Source organism: Epinephelus moara, chromosome 8 (genome assembly GCF_006386435.1).
Source record: "Epinephelus moara isolate mb chromosome 8, YSFRI_EMoa_1.0, whole genome shotgun sequence".
In the NCBI taxonomy this organism is placed as follows: domain Eukaryota; kingdom Metazoa; phylum Chordata; class Actinopteri; order Perciformes; family Serranidae; genus Epinephelus; species Epinephelus moara.
Window position 1 is genome coordinate 37,473,885 of NC_065513.1, and position 2,042 is coordinate 37,475,926.

Sequence of the window (2,042 nt, forward strand, 5' to 3'; positions counted from 1 at the left end):
AACCAGTGGTTATTTGACTTCCTGTTGCCTTTCTATCATCTTGAACCAGTCTGGCCATTCTCCTCTGACCTCTGGCATCAACAAGGCATTTTGCTCACTGGATATTTTCTCTTTTTGGGACCATCCTCTGTAAACCCTAGAGATGGTTGTGTGTTAAAATCCCAGTAGATCAGCAATTTCTAAAATACTCAGACCAGCCCGTCTGGCACCAACAACCATGCCACGTTCAGAGTCACTTAAATCACCTTTCTTCCTCATTCTGATGCTCAGTTTGAACCTCAGCAGGTCGTCTTGACCATATCTACATGCCTAAATGCATTGAGTTGCTGCCATGTGATTGGCTGATTGGCTATTTGCTGTAACAGGCAGTTGGACAGGTGTACCTAATAAAGTGGCCAGTGAGTGTATATTAACATCAGTGTGGTTTGAATTGCTGAATGTCTACCCCAAACATTACTGCCTTTTGTCTGATTACAATAAAAATTCTTATTATAGCAGGTAATCTTATTGCCATCCTCTTGCAGGCACAATCCTCCCATGAACACATGATTGTATCATTTCGTTTCTGTTTTTTCTATGCAGGTGGCAATTCTGGCATTGGCAAGGAGTCAGCTGTTGCCTTGGCAATGAGAGGCGCCCGTGTCATCATCGCTTGCAGAGACCTGGACAAGGCTGAGAAGGCTGTGAGGGAGATCAAGTTCAAGAGTCACAGCCTAAATGTCCTTCACATGGAGCTGGATCTGGCCAACCTGTGCTCTGTGAGGGAATTCTGTAAGAGCTTCCTACAGAAAGAGAAGAGGCTTGACATCCTGATCAATAATGCCGGTGAGGGTGTCACCCACATGATGATTGGCCAAATGTTACAACATTGCATCTAAGATTTGTTGAGTTTTTCCTTGTAGAGGGTCTCAGCATAGAGGGTGCTGTATACTGTCAAGATTGTGCCGTTTTAATATCAGCTAAAAGCCTTTTCCTACTTTCTCCACCTCATCGTTTTGACTTCTCTCTTCACCTCCTATGGCGCGTCCTCAGGCATGCCCAGTGTCCTCGACTGGACGGACGACGGCTTCAGCATGTGTTTTGGCGTCAACCACTTGGGTCACTTCCTCCTAACCAATCTACTTCTGCCGCGCCTGAAGGAATGCGCGCCCAGCCGGGTGCTCACCCTCACATGCTCCAGCTACAAATACCAGAAGCTGAACTTCCAGGACCTCAACTACAACCTGCTGCCCTTCTTCACCTATTGCCGCAGCAAGCTGGCTAACATCTACTTCAGTCAGGAAGTGGCCCGCATCACTGAAGGGAAAGGAGTGACGTCCTATGCTGTGCACCCTGGTAAGAGATGCTGATTTGTATGCTGTATGTGATGCCTAGCTTTGATTGTATGTGCACACTCTTTCCTACAAAAGCCTACAAAACACATAAAGAGCAATAATGTCAGCAGATAACTATGACTTAAATCAAGATATGAAATGACTCATGCCAAGCTATAAGATTTGATTCTTATTGCCCACCCCAAACATACAGCTTGTATAGTCCTGACACTGTTTATACATAGATGTATATTTCTCCCAACATCTCTGCCTCCATGTGTCTCTCCAGGTTTTGTCCAAAGTAGCTGGACGTGCCACTTCTCCATCCTGTTCCGGATGCTGATGCAGGTCGTCATGTGGATGTTTTTTGTGCCATGTGAGATTGGAGCTCAGACTGTCATCTACTGTGCCGTGTCAGATGAAGCTGCCAAACACAGCGGGGGTTACTTCGTCGACTGTCGACCAGCTACTCTGCGTCCTTTCGCAAGAGACGCTGGTGTGGCAAAAAAACTGTGGGAGGCCAGTGAGAGACTGGTGAAACTGGCCTGATGGTGGAAGCTGGCGGAACTGATTATTGAGTTATTTATGGTCATGTATGTTGTTTTTAAATATTTATGTTTTTATTCACATTTTTGTTGTTTACCATGCAGATGTTAAGATTTCTTTTTCTTCTATGTGCTTGTGTATTCTAAGAGGAAATGTTTCGCACAAATAAAAGACTTAACTGTG

The 2,042-nt window shown here is 45.2% G+C and overlaps 1 protein-coding gene across 1 annotated transcript in view; it reads left to right on the plus strand.

Moving 5' to 3' along the window:
- Nucleotides 1–2,042, plus strand: part of si:dkey-174n20.1 (uncharacterized protein LOC796174 homolog) — a 2,982-nt gene extending 940 nt beyond the window's left edge. Inside the window, exons 2-4 of the mRNA XM_050051879.1 lie at nucleotides 583–825; nucleotides 1,033–1,335; nucleotides 1,603–2,042. Coding sequence (XP_049907836.1) covers nucleotides 583–825; nucleotides 1,033–1,335; nucleotides 1,603–1,862 — 806 coding nt within the window. The 3' untranslated portion in view covers nucleotides 1,863–2,042. The remainder of the gene's footprint in view (nucleotides 1–582; nucleotides 826–1,032; nucleotides 1,336–1,602) is intronic.